General features: G+C 38.1%; 1 protein-coding gene and 1 long non-coding RNA gene across 3 annotated transcripts in view; both read right to left on the minus strand.

Moving 5' to 3' along the window:
- Nucleotides 1-12,257, minus strand: part of cfi (complement factor I) — a 16,399-nt gene extending 4,142 nt beyond the window's left edge. The window contains exons 1-11 of one of the 2 annotated variants that reach the window (XM_085390491.1): nucleotides 11,995-12,257; nucleotides 7,482-7,678; nucleotides 6,351-6,504; nucleotides 3,913-3,976; nucleotides 3,663-3,819; nucleotides 3,321-3,517; nucleotides 2,381-2,482; nucleotides 2,173-2,295; nucleotides 1,459-1,494; nucleotides 1,348-1,368; nucleotides 623-771 (exon numbers count right to left, since the gene is read on the minus strand). In XM_085390491.1, coding sequence (XP_085246617.1) covers nucleotides 623-771; nucleotides 1,348-1,368; nucleotides 1,459-1,494; nucleotides 2,173-2,295; nucleotides 2,381-2,482; nucleotides 3,321-3,517; nucleotides 3,663-3,819; nucleotides 3,913-3,976; nucleotides 6,351-6,504; nucleotides 7,482-7,678; nucleotides 11,995-12,054 — 1,260 coding nt within the window. In that variant the 5' untranslated portion in view covers nucleotides 12,055-12,257. The remainder of the gene's footprint in view (nucleotides 1-622; nucleotides 772-1,347; nucleotides 1,369-1,458; nucleotides 1,495-2,172; nucleotides 2,296-2,380; nucleotides 2,483-3,320; nucleotides 3,518-3,662; nucleotides 3,820-3,912; nucleotides 3,977-6,350; nucleotides 6,505-7,481; nucleotides 7,679-11,994) is intronic. The other variant, XM_085390492.1, reaches the window with a different exon arrangement.
- A 6,707-nt stretch (nucleotides 12,258-18,964) lies between these two features.
- Nucleotides 18,965-20,096, minus strand: LOC146673609 (uncharacterized). Its single transcript, XR_014908729.1, has 2 exons — nucleotides 19,785-20,096; nucleotides 18,965-19,212 (listed from the first exon to the last, which is right to left on the minus strand). It is a non-coding gene; the product is annotated as an uncharacterized LOC146673609 (long non-coding RNA).
- Between the last annotated feature and the right edge of the window lie 4,512 nt (nucleotides 20,097-24,608).

Genomic DNA, 24,608 nt, shown 5'->3' on the forward strand with positions numbered 1-24,608 from the left:
AGTTATCATTCAGTTGTGCCAAATGGGGTGTGGCATTTTCGTGCTAAAATAATCAAGACCTTCTATGAAAACAATGTCATCACAGAAACAGACATGACATTATCCTCTTTCTTGAGAGGAACGGTAATGGAATTCTTCATTATGTTCCCAATGGTTTCAAATTTACTCCGTGTGATGATACTCAGCTGGGATTTGAATTTGTGGACGTCTGCTAGAGTAACAGAACTGTCAAGAGAGAAACTGGGGTTTCTTTTCTTTTCTTTTAGTCTATGTGACTTGTTGTTTGGTTAGTTTTAGCCACCAAAGTGATTTGGTTAGGTTTGGGAGTATATCATGTTTTGATTTAAATTTGTATGTCTAAGCAAGGTAGGCATGCCATGACATAGCATTTTGGATTTAACCAACAGGGCTATCATACACTATCATACACTAGGCAAGAGGTCTAGGGCTTCAAACAGGTGGAGCATCTGAGGATCTACAGGACCTTAAAAATCCCTTTGGGTATTTAGCATCAGAGGGAGATCATTATGCTACATTGTAAGAATGACAAAACAAAACAAAACCACATAGTAGCAGCAGGAACGGTAACTGTACTCAAAAAGTTATGTTGATTCCAGCTCACCGGCTTTGCTGGTACTCCCCCGACTACCCTCTTGACTCTTCCATGGGTACTCTTTCCTCGTTGCACCACTTCCTCATCATCCACTGTGGTAGCATTTGGAATGCCACAGACCAGATTGGCCTCCAGGGCTTTTCTGTTGGCCTTTGTTTCTGGACAAAGTTAACAACACACAAAGCTATATAACGCAGAGTTTTGTTGAAATTCATACCCTGGGGACTAGATATACCTGTATATAAGGTGATCTTGTACCCTCAGGACTGATTTAAAGAACATGTGCAAATTGAAATGAGGGTTACTATAGGTCAGAGGTTCCTAAACTGTTTTTGCTAGGCCCCCGTTTGTTTTAAAAGAAAAATCTTCGTGACTATTTTTTCATACTGCGCCCCCCTGCAATGGCTCAGCCCACATTTTGGGAACCTCTGCAATAGGTAGACTTCCTACTGTTCTAATCATATAGTATGTGAGAGGGTTACACACTAATACTAGTGACTAATTCTGTATTGCAGTTGGCTGTCCAGTGTATCCCAACTGGATTAGATGAAGCTTTGGAATCCATGTAAACTTCTGAGGTTCTCTTATGCCAATGATTAAAGGTCTCCTAAACTGTAGCTAGAAGAAAACTTGTCAAAAATGTCATTGTGTACTATAGCATCAAGATTATCTAATCATTGTATATAAAATAAGATGTGCCACCACCTCTGATAAGTCACTTTTAATCTACATACCATTCATTGGAGAGATGTACTCTGAAATACAGGAAGAAAAAATAATTACTGTCATCATCACTAATTAAAACAGTGAAATATTCAAACAGCTGCTGTGAGGATTTCATTTACCTGAATTTTTGGGCAGACCTTTCAGTGAAAGTGATTCTACAGAAAACAGAAACATATTGCTATAAGGACTCGGGTGCATGGAAAAAAAAAACCTGATGGTTGTGGACTTTCAGCTATGAAAGTCATTCACCAGAAGTTAGCGTTTTTCTAACTGTGACAACTATTTGTATTGTAGTTATATGAAGCAAACCACATGACACTATCAGTGTGAACAGGTGTTAAATCTAATCTTTCTAATCTAATCTTTTACTTAAACGTAAAAGATTAGATGACACAGTTAAATTTAGTTTAACGTAATATAAATTTAGCAAAAATGTATATTACAGTAATCATAAGGAGCTTTCAGATTACAGGAGCATTTTCGCAACTTGTATTCCAGACTTACACTGTGTCACAACATAAACTTTTGAGTTACCTAAGTCAGATGAATACTGCTGACATATTCAAGAAAGGTCCATGTTAAACTTGGCTGTGTAAGTAGCAGTAAGTTATAGTAGGAATTTCTGCTGGTATACTGTTCTTGGACCAATTTTGCTCCAAGATGTAACTAGCCTTTATGTAATTGCCAAAGTTTGGGTAGATCAGGAACCCAAGTGAAACCAGTTTTACAAGTGGAAGAAACTAAATTGCAACAAAACAAAACAAAACAACTTTCTAAGAGCAAACATCTGTTTTTCTAAAACTGTGTGGAAGTAAAGATATGTTGTGCCTTACTTTGCTTTGACTTAAATTTGTTTGATTCATCCTCGCCATCCAGGCAGTCGATCTTGCCATCAGCGAGTGCTTCTTTATGAATACACACTCCCGTTTTACAGTGGAAAGCATTTTTTCTGCACTCTGATAAATACAATGATTCACATTGTAAAACTTGGGGCACAAAGCTAAGGTAAGATAATTTCTGATTGTGTGTGTGTAGTTTTACTTTTGCAGCACATCTCATCACTTTGGTCACCACAATCATCAATTCCGTTACACGTCTGGTATTGAGCCACACGCTTTCCATTCACACAGGTGAAGGGATGGTCTAAAACAGACAGAAGAGACAAACTTCTTTTAGACTAGATGAGAAAATATTAGATTCTGTTGAAGAATTTTTTTTTTTTAATGAAGACTGAGCATCACTGTCTCCAAATTTTCAAATTCAGGGAGTCATATGAGCCTGATGATGATAAAAATGTTCATGTTGGGTTTCAGAAGCTGAAAGATGGGTTGACAGTTTAGATTGTGAATACAGAAATGTTTATTTAGCAACTTAATTTTTTTGAGAAAGCTCAAATAAATGTCTAAGATCCAAATTTATACCCAACAAGAAGTCCCTGCTGAGGACTAACGACGTTTAAGGTGAGTTTTTTTTTAATTTCAGTTAATTAGTTTATTCTAGAAGTTCCACTGAATTTTCCAACAATCCATTCATCGTCTGCTACTTGTCTAGGTCCAGGTTGCAAGGGCATAGTCTATACATAGACACCCAAACGTCCCTCTTCCCAGGCACCTTTTCGAGCTATTCTGGTGGGGGACACTGAAAGGTTTCCAAGAGAGGTGTTATATCTGCAAAATGTGTTAGGTCAGCTCTGTGGTCTCCTTATATTTGAACCAGTTCGAAGCACCTAACACCGAAGGCAGGCAGAAGGCATAACGGTCTGATAAACTTTTACTTTTAGACATTAATTCATACACATTCTCTTAATAGTGTTGATTTGGAACAATTTTAAGTTATTTCTAAATGCATTTATGATAAGTACAAGTAGCTTAAGAGCACCCTGAAAACCTTCTTACAGTTTAAATTTACCAATTACAAATTTGTAGGAGTACATTGTTTTCTAACCACAGACAAGAATACAGTAGAATTACCACATACTGACCTGTTGGTGCTGTTGATTCCTGGTAACAGGTTGCAGTAGCAACTAACGATCCTTTTGTAACCTCCACTTTGTCGTAGATATCACACTCAGCTAAGGACGTTTCATAACCTTGGCAGTAGACACTAACACATCTGTGTGGAAGCTGTGTGGAAGCTGTCAAGGTGTTGTAATCCACTGTGTTTTTGGATGCTGCACCCCTGTACACACAATGTTAGAAGTGTCTGACTCTAATACTGTGGTTATTTGCTGAATTAAATTTTGATTGACTAGCAGATGATAAACATGTATATTTATCCTATATGTTCATGCTTTAATATTCTTAGTTTGTGTAATTTCTCTCACAGTGGTTTCTTCTGTTCCTTGCAAGCCACATTAGCAGCAGCCATGTTCCACATCTTCTTACACACCAGTAATTCCTCCCCACCATTGCTGTCAGGAACAAACAACTTGACTAATCCGGTTTCCTCATCTATTGAAGTTCTGAACTTTGGACCATTTACTGTTGTGAGAAAAAGAGGTTAAAGTAACATAAACAATTTGTAGGAATCTCAGAAAGAATCACAAAGCTTTGAATGCATCAGAAAGAGCGAACCATCACAGTCATCCCCAAAGTGGGACATGTGGGATTTCCTGGTCCGGCATGAGAGCGCCATCACCTGGAAAAGAGATTAAATAGAAATTTAAAAATAGTGGCACCTAAATGTGCAATATAATCTAATGTTCTGTAAACTTGTAACATACAGAAGATCAACTGTGTCTTGGTTAGGTCAGGATTAATTTTGATTTTTAGCTAGGAAATCTTAGGAAATCTTAAAAACAAAATGCATGTCTGTGAAGGTTCTCAGTCATCCAGGTCATTGTAGTCTAAAGAGCTTGGAAGGATAAGTGTCTGGACTTCTTAGAGTTTCTTGAAGACGTTTCACTGCTCATACGAGAAGCTTCTTCAGTTCTAAGAGCAATTGGTGAAGAGCATAGCTGGACTGGCCATCGGGCATACCAGGCATTTGCCCGGTATGCCCGATGGTGGTTTTTCGTTTTTTTTCCGTAACAGTATAAACACTGAAAAGTGGTGGATTGGCCAGATGAAGGGAGATGTGTAAAATAACTCAGTTGTTTGGTGGTGGCTATTGCGGATCTTCCACAGATTCAGTAACATTAGCAAGTGGTGGAGGCCAGCAGGTGCAACACGCTGGCAGGTGGATGACGGAAAGGCAGGAGGAGCAGAGACCCGAGGTGGTGAACTGAACTTCAGGTAAGAAGTTATGACCTGCAGTCTATCTGGGTCAGATATAAACCAAGTTTAGGTGGAGTTTATTTTCGTTATGCTGACTTTTTACAGTCAGTTACAATAACTCGTACTGCGTGCTAGCTAGCATGACGGAGTTTATATACTGCCGGGCGGGTGCTATGATGTTAACTTGTTTTATCTTATTTTATTTGTAAGGTTAGTTATTAGAGTTTCCAACTGTCCCGTAAAAAACGGAGTCGTCTCGTATTGAGGTGAAAAGGAACATTTTGTCCTTTCTCCTTTCACTTTTTAAAGGTTGCCATGTTAGAAAAAATATTTTGCCCTGCCATGCTGTTTATTGATGTGGCAAATGAATGCTTTATGAAAATATATCTAAATCTGTCATCAGTAATCAGTAATGATCATGTCTCACCTCTAGTCTTCTCTGTCTTAATTTCAGGTTTTCACCATGTGTTCTAGATAGTTTAGGAGGTAAACTCAACCAAGCAGTCTACTTTCAGGTACTGTTTAAAATACCAGAATAGGGAGGATGGTGTAGGTCTAAGTTTATTAGATTGATACATATACACCAACAAGACAGTGTACATCACTGTGACAACAGCGTTTGTTTTCATTCAAAGGCTTTATGGTTTTTCCTGTAATACCTGGTGGGCCGGTCACCAGTCAAAATGCCCGGGCCGATTTTTTGTCCCAGTCCAGCCCTGGTGAAGAGCCACAGATTTTAAGCCCTATGGGTGTGTCCCCACGACGGTCATGGATCCCTATTGATCGTCTGTCTAATCACATGAGCCAAGGTGTGAAAATGGGTGTGGGTCACAATCAGCCAGGGTTTTGGGTGAGCTCATTGTGAAACCTGGCCCCACCTTATCATGTGATTTCGTGAGGTCAGATGGCCCAGGATGTGAGTGGGCGTTAAGGCGTCTGGGAAAGGATCTCAAAACTGGATTATAGATGGCAGACAGTTGGTGTCGTAAACCCCCGCCTCTGTTCAAAGATGGTCGCTCACAGTGGACATAGATGTCCAAAATGTGAACATTAGCATCTCCGAAAGAGTGTCCTTTGTCCTTTATATGCAGATGGACTGCTGAGTCTTGCCCCGTGGAGGTGGCTCTTCTATGTTGTGCCATGTATTTAAGAAGTGGCTGTTTGGTCTCTCCGATGTAGAGGTCTGGGCATTCCTCGCTGTATGCCATACAGTACATTGTTAAGTTTGTGTTTAGGAGTTTTGTCTTTGGGATGAACCAGTTTTTGTCTCACTGCATGTACACTGTATTGCCAAGTATCCACTCACCCATCCAAATCATGGAATTCAGGTGGCCACCAGTGTATAAAATTAAGCACCTAGGCATGCAGACTGCTTCTACAAAACATTTGTGAAAGATTGGTCACCTGATGATCCACAGTCACCTGTTAGTGGTATTATAACAAAGTGGAAGAGAGCAACTCAAAATGCTGGGTCCTGTAAAATCACAAAGCTGGGTCAGTGGATGCATAGTGTGCAAATTCTCTGCTGATTCATTAGCTACAGACCTCCAACCATCATTTGGCCTTCAGACCAGCTCAGGAACATGGAGAGCTTCATCAAATGGGTTTCCATTACCGGTATGGTTTACTGGTATGCACAGATTCCTGACCTCAACCTGATAGAAGACCTTAGGGATGATTTAGAGCGGGGACTAACAACCAGGCCTTCTTGTCTAATATCAGTGTCTGCTAGTTTAGTTCCTGACTGGTTCCTGACTGAAGATATAGCAGTCATACCTTGGACTATAATGAGTTACCTGGCAGTAGGATCGGTAGTTCCTGTTGTCATGGCCACAAACTGGGTTCACATTCTCAACGGGGCACAGATAAGGAGGTTTACATGTGCACTTTCCTTCAACGCAACGCTCCCATGGAAGGCAAAAAGCCACATCACATGATGCACGAGTCTTCCTAATAAATGTAGACCAACAGATCAGGCAGACTGCAAATCACACAATAATCATGCAAAAATGTGATTATTGTGTGATTTGCAGTCACACAATAATCACATTTTGAATGGAATAACAGAATAACCTTTTGTGTTTCCTTCATGTCACTTTTATTTTGCTTATCTTTCTATCAAGAGCATTCAAACGTCACACACACACACACACACACACACACACACACACACACACACACACACACACACACACACACACACACACACACACACACAGAATATCAGGAAGAAATAAATAATCTCACAATCTCCAGGGCTGAAAAATTAACATTAACATTTAAAATAAAAATGGCTTGTCCTAGGAATAAGTAGCTACAGTAAAACCAAGTGCCCCATCTGCAATCACTGGAAAAAATTTAATTCCACTTTAACCTCCTAAGACCTGAACTCTTCCACAGCATTTTTAATTCCTCTTTGATATTTGGGCGGATTGGGGCCTGATGAATGTAAAAACAAAGAATTACCAGATTTTTTTTTTTACCTTACTTTTGTTTTTAAGAAAAATATGAGGATATTCGTTTAAAATTGTGATAGAACAGTAGCAGTATAATGTCCTCGTAAGTGGATATCAGGCCCTTGTAGAGCAAAATTGAGTATTTTAGTCTAAATAACCCAAAATGTGATGTCCACATATGTGGACGCAGGTCCTAGGAGGTTAATTCCACTTTAAGTCCACTTTAAGCTCCAAAAGGGAGTCAGCCCATGTTAAAATGTTCAACTTTTACAGGAGGAATAAATATGTTTTCAGTCTACAGAACAAATCTTCTACAGCACAGCTGTTTAAATTGGATTATTCCTTTGTCTTCATTTGTTTATGGTCACATTTGCCTTAAAAAATCAAGAGAGGAAAGCACTGCAGGTGAGCCGCAAAAGATAACTCCAACCAAGGTGAAATTAAATCACTTAAGCACACAAGTCCACATACCAACATTGAAATGATTCCAGATACTCATTGCTCTCAGGTGTCTCTGGGGCTTTGGTAGTAGCCAGTAGGGTGGGAAATGGGGTTGGTAAGTTTGGTATCTGGATTTTCTGATCCGTCTGCTCAGTCTGCTCGATCTGCTCAGTCACATGGGGCTGATCATCTACGTGTGCTCGGTCACTTTTGTCTGATGGTTTTACCTGGTAAAGCAAAAAACCCATAGTATAGTTATACTGTGGTAGTATCTACCCAAAGCAACACTGGGTGATAAAAAATTTCAATTGTCACGGTTCTGGGTCGTTTCGACCCAGCTTTTTGAATTTCTTATGTTTTGGTTTATTTTTGCATTATGGATTATTTTCTTATTCTCTGGTGCTTTGATCATGATTATAAATAAGTCATGTTTTTGGTGAGGGATTAGTTTTTCGGTGGTGTCTCATGTTTAGTATAGTTTGAGTTCCATGTGTTATATTCTTTCGGTCTGCCTCTTAGTGTAAGGTCTGTGTATTTGTGATTTGTTTCCCGTTTTATTTTGATAGTCCCAGTCTGTTGTCAGTGTGTTCAGTTTTACTTCTTCCCTGTAGACTTCGTGACCCAACATATCCCAGAATGCATAGCACGGCGATTGTTAGGTTTGTATTGTTGATTGTCATTTATGCTTAGAAATATTTACTTATATATGCTTAGAGTTTTGTAATTAGTTGTAGATTGGTAGAGGTTTTGATCCTTGATAGTCTGCAAACTTTGTGTGTATTAGACAGCACTTTGGGAGCATGAGAGGTCATACCGTGTCTTATTGTTTTATGGTAGGATTAACGTAGTTGCGTCTGTTCTAGTCTAAGTGCTCTTTGTTTAGATGAACTGCAGGACTTCCTCACCGTGTTATCTAGGATGAACCATCTAGGGTGAGGGGGAGGCTACCCTCTTCCTGACCAAGGATGTTTGACCCTTTGATCAGCAGTCCACACACACACACACACACACACACACACACACACACACACACACACACACACACACACACAGGCAAGGTACTCTTTGTGTGTATGTAGACGTCATATGTTAATGAACTTATGCATATTCATGTAACCTCAATAAAAGAACAGTGGTACGGGAGAACGGACGAGAGCAACTGGGGTCAAGCGAAGGAACGGTGCCTGTCCGGTTCTCTCCCGTGCACGAGAAACATGAAGAAGCTTGCCTACTTGTGTCTTGCTTTGCAGTGTAATTATATTGTCTTCAACGTTCCAGCGGATGGGTTCAAGCTACAAACCTATCAGCGATGGGTGTGGATAATTTTGCCGAAAAAAATGGTGGACGAGGGTCGCCCGAAGAGTAAACTTTAAGTAAGTACTGAATATGATGTCACTTATTTATGTGCAAATGTTTAATAACGAAGAACATTAAACATTACTGTTGGCAACATGTCGGCAAAGTCATGTGACATTAGTGACGTTAGTGACGTTTGTACTAACTTGGTTTTAAAGCCTTTACTTTAAAATATACGCCGTTCAATAGCTGAGCTTAATCTTACAGAGAATGATCAAAGCTCATGTAGAAACAAACAAACAAATGAACAAAAGATTTTCTCCTTCATGTCTGTCAAACAAAGCTGTATGACACGTTTCCAGCTGTTAGTATCATGGTTGCTAGGCAACCTGGGCAGCGCAACGGAGGCTAGACCGTCCCATTTCACAAGCCTCGCACTTGCGGCCTTAGCGGTCTTTAAGTACGCGGCCTTGAGGATTGTTGAGGCTGCGTACTTTAAGGCTGCAGACCCTGAATTGGGATACAGCCATAGTCAGGTTGTCAGCTATGTTCACGTCATGGTTTTTTTTTTCCATGTCTCCATGCCAGGTCCCATGTTCAAGGTTTTTTCATGCTTTAATCTTAGTTCACCCAGTTTAGGTTATTGTTTAGTTTCGCCTTTTCCTTTTGTTTTGTACTTCTTTGCCAGCCTTAATAAACAGCTTGTTTTTTGTTAATCCATGTCACATTTCACATTCTGTTTTGTTCTGCATTTCAGTCCCTTTTTAGAATCAGTCTGCCTCAGCCAGACTGTGACAACTACATGAAACTCACAAAACTTCTTTTTCTAAAAGTACGTTTTTCAATGAGTGGTGAACGGCTGTGAAGTTAAAACTCTTTGGAATCAGGTGATTCTTTTTATAGACCCTGTATTTTACCTTTATGACCTTTATAATGCTCCAAATTTTCCAAGGTTGGAAATATCACTGAAAAGCTGGGTCTCCTCTCAGTATATTCCAGTCAAACTACCCTACCCTCAAAAGTGTAGATTGGTGCCCCCCAACTGGTTTGCTGGTCTTAAACTTGTGATGGTTCTATTGGTATTTAATACTGGTTAGTCATCAACATTGTCCCTAAAGTTTTCTTGGCTACATCACTAAATAATGAAGAGTCAGTTTTTCAAAGATGGATTAAACTTTGTCTTTGGTCATAACCTTATTTCAGTGAGGGTCTTCATTTGTTGTACTTTGAGTGTAAATGTTATGAATGTATGGAAAACCTACTACAAATCCATTAATTCATCTATTATCTTGCACTTGTTCAAGATAATCACACAGATTTGCAATCTGATGAACACTTTGGAAGGCAGTTTGGGGGTTCAGTATCTTGCAAAAGGAGACTGGAGCAGGCAGGGATCGAACAACCAGCCTTGGTTAGTAGATGACCTGCTCTAACTCCAGAGAGACAGCCACCCAGTGAGGACTCCCTCCAGTTTTGTGCGCCTGGAAAACCTGCCAAGGGAGGGAGGCATCCCGATCAGATGCCTGACCGCCTCAATGTCATGATGTAGAGATGCAGGTTGTACTCCTCATTCTCCTTGTTTGGGGTGGCTGTAGCTCAGGGAAAGAGCAGGTCATTCACTAATTGGAAGGTTAGTGGTTCCCTGACTGCTCCAGCCTCATGTCTGCATGTTTAAGTGTTTTGTTTTGTTTTTTTGTTTTGTTTTTTTAAAAAACCCACAGTGACACAAAATTTGTAGCTAGATAACCCTGTTCACAAGCAGGCAACTGAAACCCTTTCCTGGGGCTCAGGCAGGACTGGGCAAAACCCCAAAAATAAAAATGGATCTCCAGAGGGGTTGGCAACTTGCAAAGATAGTCACTGGGGTTGAGTGACCTGTGGGGTGGGGCCAGCAGGTCTGTCCTGGACAATAATTCTGGGGATAAGACTTTTTATCCCAATCTCAATGTTTTCTCCCGCACTACAACCCACAGTAACTAATCCATGCCCTTCTTTTGTGGACTATAACCCCCTTTATGTTGTTTGTTTATGCTGCTACTGGATGACTGCTAATAAAGGTTCATTTGGTTTGGCCCCTTAAACACACACAACCTTTCCAAACCTGAAGTCTTATCCATATTTCTGAGGTCGTTTCACTGATAACAGTCAGCTTTTACTGGACCTGAGAGTAGAAATCAGTAAAGATGGCAAACGTTTCGCTCTCCTGTTAATCACCAGTAGCTCCCTATGGCCTATCTACCACTTAACCTTTTAATTTGATGAAAGCTTTGTGTAGACTTCACCAAGAACAGGATGGAAACTGGATCAATTTAACAGTATGCAAACAGATTTTTTTGCTTAATGCTTAGTCTGGAACTGGATTTTAGTCCAAATTCATAGAAAAATGGTTTATTCATTTTTTTTTATTCTTTGTTATTTTATTTGTTTGTTTTATTTTATTTTATGTTATTTACAGTTTTTAAAGCTAAAGTAGCCTACTTATAATAGGAATTTCATTAATCCCACGTAAGACTCCATATGTTAGGTGTAAAGTTCATTAAACTGTCTGTTTGGTATTAATAAAAATAATTGCTAAATTACAGAAGATATGCAATTTAGTTATGTAATTTTTGTCACATTTGACATTAAATCACTTTATTTATTTACATCTATTGGAAATACTAGCCTGTGACCTCTGTTATAAGGCTTAAACATATTTTGCAGCTTTTTAAAGCAACACACGCAGCTGCATTGGTGGAAGTATGTTGCTTCAGGTGGGCAGAAGGTCAAAACAACAACTCGCTAACCAGGCTACCTGATCACTCCATGGTTTCAACCAAATTTGAGCACTTTTTGGGTCTAGAACATCTGGATACTGTTGGTGATTAAGGTAAATAAATCATATATGGGCATATGATTAATAGTACTCGGGATGCTTGAGGTGCCTGTTTGATTCAGTCCAGGTTTATCAAACTCAGTCACGCTGACTGATTACATTTGCCACAGTGAAGCCTCCAATTCCCCCAAAGCCCAACCTCAAATGTTATTTTTATAAATTTGCATTCAGATCTAAGTGATTTTACAAAACAGTTTTTATAATAGCCCATTTAAAACAGAAGTAAAAGTATAGCAACTGTAAATTCTGTAAATTTGCTAAATCTCAGTTACAGTTATTACACAACACAGTACTGAATACTGGCCTCATTAGCCATGCAGTGTAACTCTGATCAACAGATCAACAAAACTGATAAAAGAGAGGCTAACTCACCATTTCAAAGTTAATGAAGACAAGAAGTAGCAAGGAAACAGAAACTCTGGCAGATCTCATCCTGGCAAATGTAACGATAACAATGAAACTGTAAAATTGCTCTCGTCTTTACAGTTTTGGTCCCTCAGAAATGTTTAAACGGGCAATTTGTAAGGCATAAATCTCTCGAAATAAGTTGCAGCTACAGAGAGTTATTCTCTCTGTTAGGGAGCAACGGGTCTCTTCTGCCCACTGATGTCGTCCCCAATCAATCATCCGCTTGTCTGTGTGGACACATAAGTACACAAAATGATTGATCCAGCTGATGATGAAGAGCAAGGGGGAGGGGTTGTTGAAGGGCATCTGCAGAGAACCCAGATTTTAGCAATCAAAACAAATATGTGTTTGGAGGGTGTTATAACTAAGTTACCAACTTACATGATGAGCCTAAAGTAAGAATTTCAGGAAGATGTTGCTTTTTAATCTGGACAGATTAGGCTGTAACTTAACCTCGTGATGAACCAAACAACGATGTGCAGTAATGCCAATAAGGTTAACAAGGACAAATTGAAATAATAGCAGAGATTTATTCAGAGATTTGTGGTGTGTGTTGCTTGGCAGACCGTTTACCATGACTGTGCCAAATTATTACAACAGTAGAATTAAACGCATGTTTTTCTTGGCTTACTGTATCATAGTTTAAGATAGATTAACAACACTCTGAATTTGGGTTGCTGTGAGAGGAGCTGTTAATGAAGCTGGTTTTTAAAGGATGTGTAGCAGAAATATAATGAAGCAAAATGTTTAAATTTTGAGATTTTTAAAAAATCTGAAAAAAGTGTGCTTCTATATGTATGTGAATTTTTTTCATGCCCATGTTCTCTGTCCATGCATTTGAATGGCAGCTTTAAAAACAAGCACAGGAGGATTGCCTATGCAGTCCTGTAAGCAGCAAGACGTTCTAGGATCATTTAAATGAAGCAAAATTAAATTCTAAAAGCTATGCTAATAATTGTTTTTATCTTTTGTGCTAAGTTTAGATATAATGAAATATGCCATGTAACTAGTGCACTCGTCCCACACTGTTCAAATTTTGAAATGATTGGCTTGGCGGTGAGATACATGCTGCCATACACTTTGCATACATTTTAGTACTATTGAATGACTGATATCAATAAATAAATAAATACTTACATACATACATAAATACATGAATAAATATATGTTTTGATCTAGAGTGGAGAGCCTCACTTGTTGATCCACAACAACATTGTGGAGCAACTATTCCTCCACAGCTGGTGATCTGCCCACAGTTTTCATTCTATAGTCATCAGTTAACCTTAACATTGTAGGAAAATTTTTTCTTTAAAGTCAACAGTTTTACACTTTTTTTGTCACGTGTCATTTTTCTGCTTTGCAAAGTCAAACTGTATTTGTTGAAAAGGTGAAAAAGGCTTGACCTGACGGGAAATCCTGCAGAAGAGGACGACAAACTAACAGATGAAAGTACAAACAAGTTAATATTCAATGATGAATCAATAAAAGAGCATTTCAGAAACACAGCGTGCTTTAACAGAAAGGCCGACTGAGGCTTCAGCTTGGCTCCCACTGACTACTTAACGGTAAACTCTGGATATGTTACTGGGGTTCAAAATCTATCTAAGTCACACATCCTCACTGACACTTGATAAAAACGCTGATGACCTGTTGTTTCAAGTTGTCTCCAAGGCTGATGTAAATTTCTTCCACATCTGTTACAGTGTGTGGCTTAAACCATAATGGTGTGTTCATTTAATGTTACACAATTTTGTTTTCCCAGTCACAAACGGCAGTCCCATGAACACGTATTATATAAAGTATAATAATAGATCTATTTTGTTGTTTTCTAACAAATTTCCTGTGTCAGAGTTTTGATCAACTTAAGTTCTTGTGAATATTACACGTTTTTAAAACCACTGTTTGTTAATTATGACCTTTATGCCTCATTACTGATTAATAACTCTAATAATACTCTAAAAAAGATCATTTCTGGATTATTTTGACTCTAAAAAATAATCAAATAAAAGGGTCAAATTTACCAAGAACATTTGTTTTGAAATCATTTATATTGTCTATACAGTCTTTCTGCAACACTGTCTGGAGGTTTCCCAGTATAAACCTGTTACAGGCATAACTGGCATCACATGTTGGCCAGTTATCATATCACATATATCTTTATGCTATATTTAGATTACTTGCTTGGCATATATTGTTTGAAAGGGTAGTGTCCCTTAAAGCACACAGACATTTCTTCTTAATTTTTGACACATAAATGCAGTCAAAGGGCTTTGGGGTTTTTTGGTTGCCTTGTTTTTCAAGAGATGTTGCAGTTAAACCTTTAAACATTGCAGTTTCTAAAATGGAAGGAAATAAGCAGTTTATTTTGAAATACCAGCTTTTTCTCTTATGGATATTTATTATTCCTCATCAATTAGACAAAGGCAGTGTCACGAACCAGGCCATACGGTCATGACAAAAAACAAAACAAAACAAAAACAAACAAACAAAAAAACAGACATGGTTAGGAATGTATTCCAAGCTGCTTTATTCTTTTAAACAAATAAAACAGAAAAACACCTACTGTCAAAAACAAACAGTGGTGTGTGAAGGAATGGATGAGTGAAGATGATGCATGTAATAGTGTCAAAAGCAAAAACAAAACCGAACACAGCCAAAGTCCAACCTGGTGTCTCAGAGCCAACCAAAACTATGCCCTAAAGGCTTTTTATATAGAGTCCTGGCACACTGGCCCAGGTGTTGCCAGTGTCACTGATTGTAAACGGGAACTCCGCCTCTCCAATGCCTGCAAACAAGACACACATGAGCCAAGAGGAAGGCAGGGTGCAGTGGGTCGTCACAGGTAGATCTTGTCCAATTAGCCAATAATATTATTACTACATACTAATGCTGTGTCCTTAGTGGTCTGTACTGCATGTTGAAACTGAGTGATTTCATGATACAGTCCTTGACATGGTAATTTCTTTAGTTTAAAGATGCTTATTGTCAGATAGTTTAAACTTTCTAAAAAAAAGTTGTACAAGAACTTCAATATTAGATGTTTTTGTATGATTCCCAGAGATTAAAGATGCTTCTCAATTCTCAAGTACCCGAGTCTGTACTCTTGTTCTCACTAGTCCAGACTTTGTAAGTTCACAGGCTGCATCTTTCAGAGGACCCAGTCTTCGCGGTCTGCGTGGGCCGGGTCCTCTGATGACTGAGACGGTCGGAAGTGTGAGGCTTGTGAACTGGGCCAAAAGATTTGTGTCACCAGCTGTCTCGGTGTAGTTATAATAAACTCAGCCTTCTGCTCCTCGCTCGCTAAAATATATAACAGGACACTGGAGTAAAGTCTCGGTCATCTCACACTTCTGTTTAATCAGATTTCTGTTTGAAATATTTTCAGCTGTGTGAAAACTATAACTTTAATCTCAGCCAAACCAATTTACTCAGGAGCAAATAAAACACTGAAAAAAGCCAAACAATAACCATTTTAAGTCATCTAAGTGACTTATATATCATGTTTAACCCGAGTAGTGAAAGACCGCACGAGGTCTGAAAACGATGTGCCGGGAGTTCGCTGTTCTCGCCGGCTCTACTGAGCCTTGATCTCCTGGTCAGCTATCGAGCTGCTGGGTAACAGACGTTTCTGAAAACTTTGGAGCACTTTTGCAAATATGTGATGTCTCGATAAATCAAGCAGATATTTGAAGTTCATACAACTCCATTCCCGTTTTGTAAGTTTATTTTGTCCCTGAATTGGGACATAGAAAAGGTGTCAAACACTCCTCCTACTGACATGCTCTGACCACTTCCTACTCCTAAGCAGCCCTGGTCACATATCATGTTGGACTTCGTCACGGGCCTGCCGCCCTCTTCTGGTAACACCCACATCCTCACTTTAATTGACTGTTTCACTAAGGTGCAGTGTTGGTCAAGTTACTTGAAAAAAGTAATCAGATTACAGTAGCATTACTGCCCATCTCTGCTAAGGTGTTCCACTTTGTGGCTTCACCTAAGCTTCCTTCTGCACTAGAGACTGCCAAGTCACTTACTTCCTCTGGTTTTCACCCACAGACTAACGGCCTAGCAAAATGGGCCAATCAAGAGCTGGAAGCCGTTTTCTGCTATGTGTCATCCATATCAGACTACTCCATTAACTGGAGAAAATCAAAGATTCTGCCTCTGAACTATGAATTTCAGAGCATTTCCACCACTCAACTGCAGCTGGGTAACATTAGATGTTTAGTTATAGATGACAGTCTGTTGGCATCACATTTTAGGATGGCCTCAGCTTTCTTGGAACCCCAGCAGAGTAGGTACTGAAAAAGGATCTGATCTAATGGAAAAGCCTAAAAACTAAATTGAGTCAGTCACTACTTTTATAAATGAGGCTTTTAGAGAAGAAGGAGAATTTGGACCTGGAAACAGCTGATTAGGGATGGGTATTGATAAGATTTTCACGATTCCGATTCCATTTTCAATTCTGTTTAACGATTCGATTCTTTATCGATTCTTTTTAAAAAAGGAGAACACTAAGTTCGATTAGCTTAGAACTTTGTTTTATATCTTCTCTTTGAACAAGATAGAAATTGAGGAGTAACATGGCCTTACAAACCCAACAGTGAGATCTTAAGAGATCCAGCCTACGGCTCTTCAATGGGGTGTCACAGGGTCCCCAGGAAAAAAAATTGTAAATGTAAAATAATAAAATAAATATTCTTCTGTAGCAATAACAAAGTTTAACATAAATTATTCTGTAGCAATTACACAAGAATATCCAGTAATGTCCCTGCCTACAATTAAACACATTCACTTACCTAAAATTGGGGGCATCTGCTGTGGCAAATGGGTTCAAGCCAGTGTTGCCAACTTAGCGACTTTGTCGCTATATTTAGCGAGTTTTCAGCTAAAAAAAGACGTGAAAGCGCGTATTGCTTTTACTCTCAACAAGCAGTGGGTGCTGTAATGCAGTCAGTTCTTCTTTTACTCTTTTACCTTTTACTCTTATGCTGTTTTGTGGATCACAAGGTTTAAAACTACTTATAAACACACACACAAAGTAACTCCACCAGAGTGCCTATTTCAGGTCACTTTTGCCGGTCCAAGCCCAGGTAAAGGAGCAGGGTTGGAATTGTGACATTAAAAAAAACAATAATTGCTAAAAGAAATTTAATTTGTAGTTCTAAATAAACTCTAAATGCATTTAGGACGTTTTTTACTCACTTTGTCTCTTCCACGATGTTATTTCTCTCTCCAACAACATAGGTTACAATTAGATTAGCATGACCAATTATGCAAATTAGGCGATGACGTCATTTAGCGACTTCTAGGACAACCAATAGCGATTTTCCTTACTGAGGAGTTGGCAACACTGGTTCAAGCCTTTTACCACAAACTTAGTCACTGCTCGGTGACATTTGTCTATCCTGGCCTGAAAGGAGACGCTACCGGTAGACTGCAGCGAGAACTGCCAGCATCTGAGCCAGACTCTGTCTGTCTCATCATGGTCACCTAAATGCACAGTAATGGCAGGTTTTGTAATAAGGCAGATCGCGCTAACATAATATGCAGTGTTAGTTGATTATTTACCTGCCGCATTAACGGGAGAGGACGTGCAAACGTTACCGCTGCTGCTGGGTTGAGATTCACGAGTCCGGAGCGGAATTAAAAACATGACATTCATTTAAGGTCATCGCGTGTTTTGTGAGCAAATGCTTTTGCATATTTGTAGTGTTTCCTCCCTTAAATGAAGTATCTACTTTGCAAGTATTGCAAGTTGCCCTGTTGTCATCCGTTCTCGTAAACTTTTGAGCATTTGAGCCGCTTACGCGCCGTGTTTCTTGCCAGGTAAATGACGCTCCGCAACATGGTGACGTCATTCGGGGCGACTGGAATCGATAAGGGAATCGTTTGCAAAAATGTCAAACAATTCCAAGGAATTGAAACAGTGGGAACCGGTTCTCAACAAGAACCGGTTTTCGATACCCATCCCTACAGCTGATAGCAACAAACTTAGAACAAACAGTTTATGAGGGGAAGAGATGAAGCAAAAAAGCCAAAGACCAATTGTTTTATTAGTTTTTTAAACCCACATCCTTTATTTCTTTATTTATTTTAGTCTTTTGGAGCAAATAGGAAAACAATGAAGGAAACAGATCAGAGCGTCAAGTTTCAGTTACAGCTAAACTGTTATTTGCACTATTGCCTGTTTTCAGAGAGGAAGGCTGAAACATACGTATGTTCTTTACTTCTTTGACAATGCAAAACTGCACTAAATATTTTGTCTATCAGCTCTGAGAGTAATTTCATGAGAGGACTAAGAGATCTGGTTAAAAATTTATGAGCAGTGGGATTTGTTCAGTCCTCCAATGGGAGCTAAACTGTGGCACAGAGCGTTGGGATGCTGTCTTGGCATGGTCACATGGACTCCAGCAATTGGATGGCTTCATCTGCCTGAAAGTGGTCTTAACATTACTCACATGCACCAATGAATCCTGTCAGCCAAACAAGACTGTCCACCTTAAGAAGCTTTGATAACTGGACCTGACCATAAGTACACTCAGTTGTTGTCTTCTCTTGGATCTTTCTCCAATGACATTTAAACTGTTGCTCTTACACGTGACTACACAGCAAATCCAGCATGTCCAAATTAACACTGTCGGATTTGATTTCAACACTATTAAAGTGTCTATATGGGTCCACACCAGAGAGTGTTAATTTAACTCTTTTTGGAGAGTTGGTACGTTAACTCTGATTTAGTGTTAAACACCAAATCTGTCTGGAGTTGATAATTTAACACTTGGTGTTAAGAGTTTATATATTAACTCTCAAAGAGTATTTTAGTTTAACTACGTAAGAGTTATCTTCTAATTCATTCTAAAAAACGGGAATTTTACTGTTCTGACCTTCTAGAAATTTCTTTTGGAAATAAACATTTACTAAAAAGATGCAATGGTTTTTGAAAAACATTTATTCTGAACTGTGCACCACAATTTCAAAACATTTTCTGAAAGATGTAACAGTATACATGTTCTCACTTTCATTAGAATTGTGTTTATCAAAAGGTCTGACATGGTAAATGCAAATAACAGCATCTCATCACTTATTTCTTCAATACAATATGCATGTCCTTCATTCATCCCTTTGTGGAACTTCAACGCACTTCTGCTCTCCCCCATATTCCATCTTCACAAGCATATCCTGTGCGGAGATTGAATAAAAATTAGTTGACACTAATTAATGGCACAAATAATCCAGTAAACAATTGCAGCACAGAAAAAAAAAGGAATCCTTTTTGTGTAAAGTATTTTCCCAAAAGACAAGGACACAGGCAACAGGTAATACTGAACTAAATGTAAAACCTCAACCTTTTTCATTTTTACCTAAACCGTGTGCACAAAACTCTGGAGGGATCTAAATGCTAACGTAGAACCCAGTCAGGACGTCTGCTACTGCTGTTTGCTCGGTTTGTTTTGTTTTTTTATGGGCGATCGTTTTCAGGCTTCAAGTAGCACCATTACACCAACATTTCACATTCTAGACATTGTTTTAGGTGTATTTGACCAAACGTTTGACTGAAAATTCACATGCAAGCTTTTTTCAAGGCTGTGGTATTTGCCCGCAAACAATACCTTTCAGCTAGCTAAAACAGAATATTATGCTATCAGCGAGCAACATGGCTAATGCCTTTCACACAGCTTTGTCTCAACTCCAAAGAGCCACAGAAGTAAAAGCTAATAACAATTGAAACAATCTTTGAAAGAATGACTTACCAAGCATGGCAAACAACTCAAATATGTAGAGCAAAATGTTCTGAAACGGCTTCACTTCAGCTTCGATTGGAGCCGTGCTGGGGGCGGAGTCTGTGAATTTACTCTGTTGGTGTCATAGCCCCTCTAGGAGTTCAGAGTTAAGAGGTCAAGAGTTAATGTTTCCATTGTAACACCTCCAGATTTGACAGAGAAACACTCATTTTTAACACTCGATTTTAACTACTATCATTTTACACCTCAGAGTTACATTAAAAGAATGTGACTCTGCTTAGAGTAAAATTAACTCTACTTTTGCAAGAAGACTATTAACACCAAAACATTTAACACTTTTGAATTTGCTGTCGTGACATACCTCAAACTGAAGAAGTGCCTTTACATAATGAAACATGTCGCCATGAAGAGAAGTTTTGTCTTTATGTCATCTAAACAGGATTTGTAATGTGACTCCAACTTCTGTTAGTAATGTTGTGTTACTGTTGAAATGTGAACTGTTTCTTTAAAGGGCCCATAGTCACAGTCCACACCAACACAAGTTCAACATGAGTGAAACAGAAACTCTGACTCCGTGAAAGGTTCATGGGTCAACATCACATTAACCATTATGGAGTCTCTGATATAAAACCATGATATGATCCAAATGGAGGATCATGTTTATTATTATGGAGAAAACCACAGAGAGAGGCTCAAACTGTTTTTGTGTCACGGTAACTTCTGCTGTGAGTTTAATATTCACTCACTTTAATGTTCACCTTAGAATCCTTTTTGTCAGGTGGATGTTACATTCACCAGCTGTCTGTTGGTCTTTGGTTTTACTTTAATGTACAATGACTCTACATTTTGCAATCAAGTCAAACCGAGGACAGTAAGGATCTCCAGAACCATTCATATTCATGAGAGAACTCAGAGAAGTTTTTCAGAAGATAGTTACCAAATTATGGTAGTAGAATAAAAATGTACAACTAAAAATACAAATTTATTACTGTTCCCAAAAAAGATGTAAATGTTTTGGTTGATGTGTATTTTCAGTCTTTACTGCATCATTGGCGATGACAGGAAGGAAGAAGCTTTTTATTTGTGAATTTAAGGCAACTAGCAAAAAAATTATGGCTTTTAAAATGTGTTGAACACATTTCCAACATAGTAACATCGACAGTATATTTACACTATAAACACATGCAATAAACATTTACTACACAGTACACATAACAGCAAACATTTGTCTTCTAGCAAACCATCAGCACATTTTCAGTGAGACATTTCAAAAGCTGCTGGGTTAAACCGAACAATAAAAAGCACTAAATACAAATGTATTTCTATTCTTTTTTAAGAGCCTCAATAATATTTGTCTTAATGAGGTTTCTGCTGTGATGTCACATGTGCACAGAGTTATCCACCATACTGAACGTGATCAGAACCACCTGAAGTTTGCATTCATGAAGAGGGCGTTACACCAAAAACCTCTCCTTGCTTTGACTGCTAGCAGATTGCCACAGTTGTCCATAGTTTGGATGGAAGAAGCTGACTTCTGCAGGAACGTGCCAGCTGACCACTGAGGAGTAGTAAAACTTTAAAAGTGCAACGCAAACCAGAAACGGAGAATATTAGCCTTCAAAATAAAAGAAACGCCTCAGTGCAGCAGCTGAGAACAAATGGTGTTTGCAGACAAGTTGGTGTTTTCCATCAAACTGGAGTGACTGCAGCAATCCATTAACTAACCAAGGAATTGTAAGGCTTTAACCAACCAGTTGTATTTTTCCCTGGTGACAGGTGGTTACCAGAGCTCCAGTCCTGTGTGACTAAGGTCCTACTCACTTAACCCTACATGACCTGTTCAAAATAGCAAAATAATTGTCATGTGACTTCAAATCCTTAGTATTATCCAAATAAACCATTTCAAACACCATTTAATTAACATCTTATTTATGAAGATAAAAAAAGGTGGGTCTCTATGTTTTTTAATCAGGGTTTAATTTTTCTATCAAATTATGAAGCCAGAGATACAAAAACACTATATTCAGCTCATATTCATATTCAGTTATTTTTTTCCTCTTTAGTTCAGAGTAATTGTTTATGTGTCTGTTTGCTAGAAAGGACATGTTCTCTTCATAACACAAACATAAAACAGTGACTCACCGGCACACTCATCCACATACCAACATACATACTAGTAATAAATAAAAACACAATATAATTTAAAAGGAGTAATATTCTTCTGTTTTCATTTTATTGTGCCACGTGTATCACCACATCTAATCAGAAAGCCTCTAATCTCTCCTCCAGCCATAAAACACATGCAGCAACACGTTGTATATGGGAAAAACAAAAAAGCAAAAGCAGTTTGAACTTATAAAGAACAGAAAAACATGTACAGATTAAACACAGAGGCACTGAATTAAGCTACTAAATGAAAATATGGCCCAAAGCCTTCTATGAAGAAAGGTTGTGGCAATAAAAGGTGAACATTTTATAAACACAAAGCAGTGACTTTGTTTTGGTGATTGATGTAAATCACCTTCTAACTGGCTTAAAAAATGCCTCCACTGCCGTATGTTATCTACCTATTATTCTATTATTATTTATCTTGTTGATCACTGATTTATGTTGACTTTCAGATACTGCTGTAGTTGGTTTTTAGGCCTACCATTTCTTTTGTTGTTCATTTGTCCACATATTTTTTAAGGACCCAGTGCACACCATGGTAAGATACATTTTTGGCTCATAGCTCGTTGATACAAATTAACGGCGGTGAGACTGTCGTCTTTGGTATTTTTTGTTGTTGTTTTGAGATTCAAATTAAAAAAATAGAAACCTGTGATCTGATTTTGGAACAGATTGGTAATAACAAAGTACCTAAAGATACAACATTTAATTAAAATTAACCATCTGCTTGTTAGCAGGTTTTAAATCTCACATAAAAGCGAGGCCCTGCCATTGTGCATACATTTAATAACATTTTACCTTTTTTTATGCAGAACAGAGAAACCTTGCTTTAGTAAATCTTAAATAAAGGAATAACACAACTTTGTAATTCTGCTTCCAGGATTATTTTATCACTATTATTAGTTGCATTATTTTACTTCCTTACTTCCTGTGCTGAGTCAGTTCTGCATGGCAGCTTTGGCTAACCAAGAAATGGAGCTGCAATTTTGGGAAAACTAGCAAGAAGGAACTACTGATGAGTGCAATGCTAAAATTGCATCTAGCATTGTTAAAGCAACATTTTATTGCACAAAGAGACACAGAATATCTTTTTAAAACTACCTGATCATTTTTAATAATCCTCACAGAGTCAGATGTCTTAAGTCTTTCTAGCTGAAATTTTAGGTAGGAATAACATTGCAGTATACTCACAGGACAAAACTGGGACTTAAGCATTTTCATTGCTACAACTTTTTTCGACAGATGACTGTGGTCTTTTACTGGACTGTTATTAATAATAATATCAGTGAATGTTGGCAAATTACGTAGTTTGGAAGCAAAGTTTCAGATCACACAAAGACATGAAGAAAAATCACATCCAAAAACATACAGGCACATCAAACACGTCAAATCAAATCAAATCAAAACACACATCCAGCAAGACACATGTGGAGAATTTGGTCTTTAGGTTGATACATTCATGAAATGGAGAAGGCTAATTGTCATTTATTCAAGTACAACTCAAGCGGGTCCATCACACTTATGTTTAAAATGGAAGCAAAGATGTGCTTACTTTGACGAGCATTAGTGTACAGTTTTTCAGACATTTTAAGTTAAGCTTACAACATTTTAGGGATAAACTGTCCTTTACTGTCCTCTGAGAACTGAGTAATTATCTGATGTGTTAACACACAGCACATAATAATAATAATAATAATAATAATAATAATAATAATAATAATAAAATCTTGTTTAGGTATAGATTGTGCTTATCCTGATTCATCTGTACATGATTAGACACTAAAGTTGCTCTTCATGTACACTGTAGATCTACATAATTTATGTTATTTAACAGAAAGCAACACAACATAAACAAAGAAACAAACAGACATCTTCCAGAACATGTGTGATCATAACCAAAGCTGTAATCATCAAGAACGTCGACTAGAATTAACGTAAAGCCTTTAGTCTTGGTGTTTTCTCCCAACAGACCGTTGAGCAATCATGGAGTGAGGGACGGCTTGGTTATGCAAATATTTCCCAAAGGCAGAGCTGCTTCAGTATGAAGAAATCATCTCTTTGAGCAGGTAAAGAACTACATTTCTTTAGCCGAGTAATCATTAACTCACACTTTATACCAAATCAGGTTGCCGCTTGTGCCAGGGCTAGCATGATTTTCAGGGCAACTTAATCTCAGTCTAAGGCAACGAGAATTATGGCTTTAAAAATGTATTGCACATATTTCAAACACAGTAATTTTGGACAATATTGCAATTGATGCTGAAATATTGCAGTTAGCCTTTGACCACCAGCACTGACTCAATTTGAAGATCATCAAAGGTAAAACAATCACAAGTGACAATATATATTTCAAAGTAATCAGTTATATATTAACTTATTTATTCAAAATATTAGTTAATTTATTAGCTAGCTCACTTTGAATTAAAAAAAATGTTAAGGGTCGTTAGTTTTTGTTTTATAAACTATTTATGCTTAACTTTGTTTGACCGGTTACGTTTTACTGCTTTACCATAAATAATGTATTTTCAATCCAGTGTTTACGAAAGACTGAGGTTCGAGTTTAGTGGCAAAAAAAAAGGTAAGTATAAATGCAGATTTCAAAGTAAGCAGTAATTCCACATTATATTCTATGTCCATTTAAATATTAGCTATACTAGTAAGATT

This window comes from Rhamphochromis longiceps, linkage group LG3 (genome assembly GCF_057381845.1).
Source record: "Rhamphochromis longiceps isolate RC_006_pf linkage group LG3, R_longiceps_female_GT1.1, whole genome shotgun sequence".
Taxonomy (NCBI): Eukaryota; Metazoa; Chordata; class Actinopteri; order Cichliformes; family Cichlidae; genus Rhamphochromis; species Rhamphochromis longiceps.